Source organism: Trichechus manatus, unplaced genomic scaffold, assembly GCF_000243295.1.
Source record: "Trichechus manatus latirostris isolate Lorelei unplaced genomic scaffold, TriManLat1.0 scaffold00165, whole genome shotgun sequence".
In the NCBI taxonomy this organism is placed as follows: Eukaryota; Metazoa; Chordata; class Mammalia; order Sirenia; family Trichechidae; genus Trichechus; species Trichechus manatus.
The window spans coordinates 898,583-899,517 of NW_004444101.1; the positions used below are offsets into that span (position 1 = coordinate 898,583).

Sequence of the window (935 nt, forward strand, 5' to 3'; positions counted from 1 at the left end):
CTTTCTTCCAAAGTGCCTCTGAGTGGACTCGAACCTCCGACCTCTCAGTCAGCAGCTCAGTGCGTTAACTGTACCACCCAGGGAGTCATCTTTGTGGATGCTGCAGAGCTAAAGTGAAGCTACAGAGCATATCGTGGGGGCACTGGAAAAGTGTGTTTTGCTGGAAACTTGAGTTTCTCCTCATGATTTCTTTTTTGCGTCTCTTGTGTTTGGTTTCCTGTAGGTCATTTGATCGCCTCCCTCAAAACCATGGAGATGCACGTCTTCGACTACTCGGAGCCGGCGAATTTCTCCGACATCAGCTGGCCGTGCAACAGCAGTGACTGCATCGGCGTCGACTCCGTGCTGTGTCCCGTCATGCCCCACAAGAGCGTCCTGCTGTACACGCTCTCCTTCATCTACATCTTCATCTTCGTCATTGGCATGATCGCCAACTCTGTGGTGGTCTGGGTGAACATCCAGGCCAAAACCACAGGCTACGACATGCACTGCTACATCCTGAACCTGGCCATCGCGGACCTCTGGGTGGTCCTCACCATCCCGGTGTGGGTGGTCAGCCTGGTGCAGCATAACCAGTGGCCCATGGGCGAGCTCACCTGCAAGATCACGCACCTCATCTTCTCCATCAACCTGTTCGGCAGCATCTTCTTTCTCACGTGCATGAGCGTGGACCGCTACCTCTCCATCACCTACTTCACCAACACCTCCAGCTGCCGGAAGAAGATGGTGCGGCGCCTCGTCTGCATCCTGGTGTGGTTGCTGGCCTTCTGCGTGTCCCTGCCCGACACCTACTACCTGAAGACCATCACACTGGCCGCCAACAACGAGACCTATTGCCGGTCCTTCTACCCAGAGCACAGCATCAAGGAGTGGCTCATCGGCATGGAGCTGGTGTCCGTGATCCTGGGCTTTGCCGTTCCTTTCTCGGTCATTGC

General features: G+C 55.4%; 1 protein-coding gene across 1 annotated transcript in view; it reads left to right on the forward strand.

Moving 5' to 3' along the window:
* Positions 1-78: 78 nt before the first annotated feature.
* Positions 79-935, forward strand: part of ACKR3 (atypical chemokine receptor 3) — a 7,073-nt gene continuing 6,216 nt past the window's right edge. Inside the window, exon 1 of the mRNA XM_004386491.2 lies at positions 79-927. Coding sequence (XP_004386548.1) covers positions 250-927 — 678 coding nt within the window. The 5' untranslated portion in view covers positions 79-249. The remainder of the gene's footprint in view (positions 928-935) is intronic.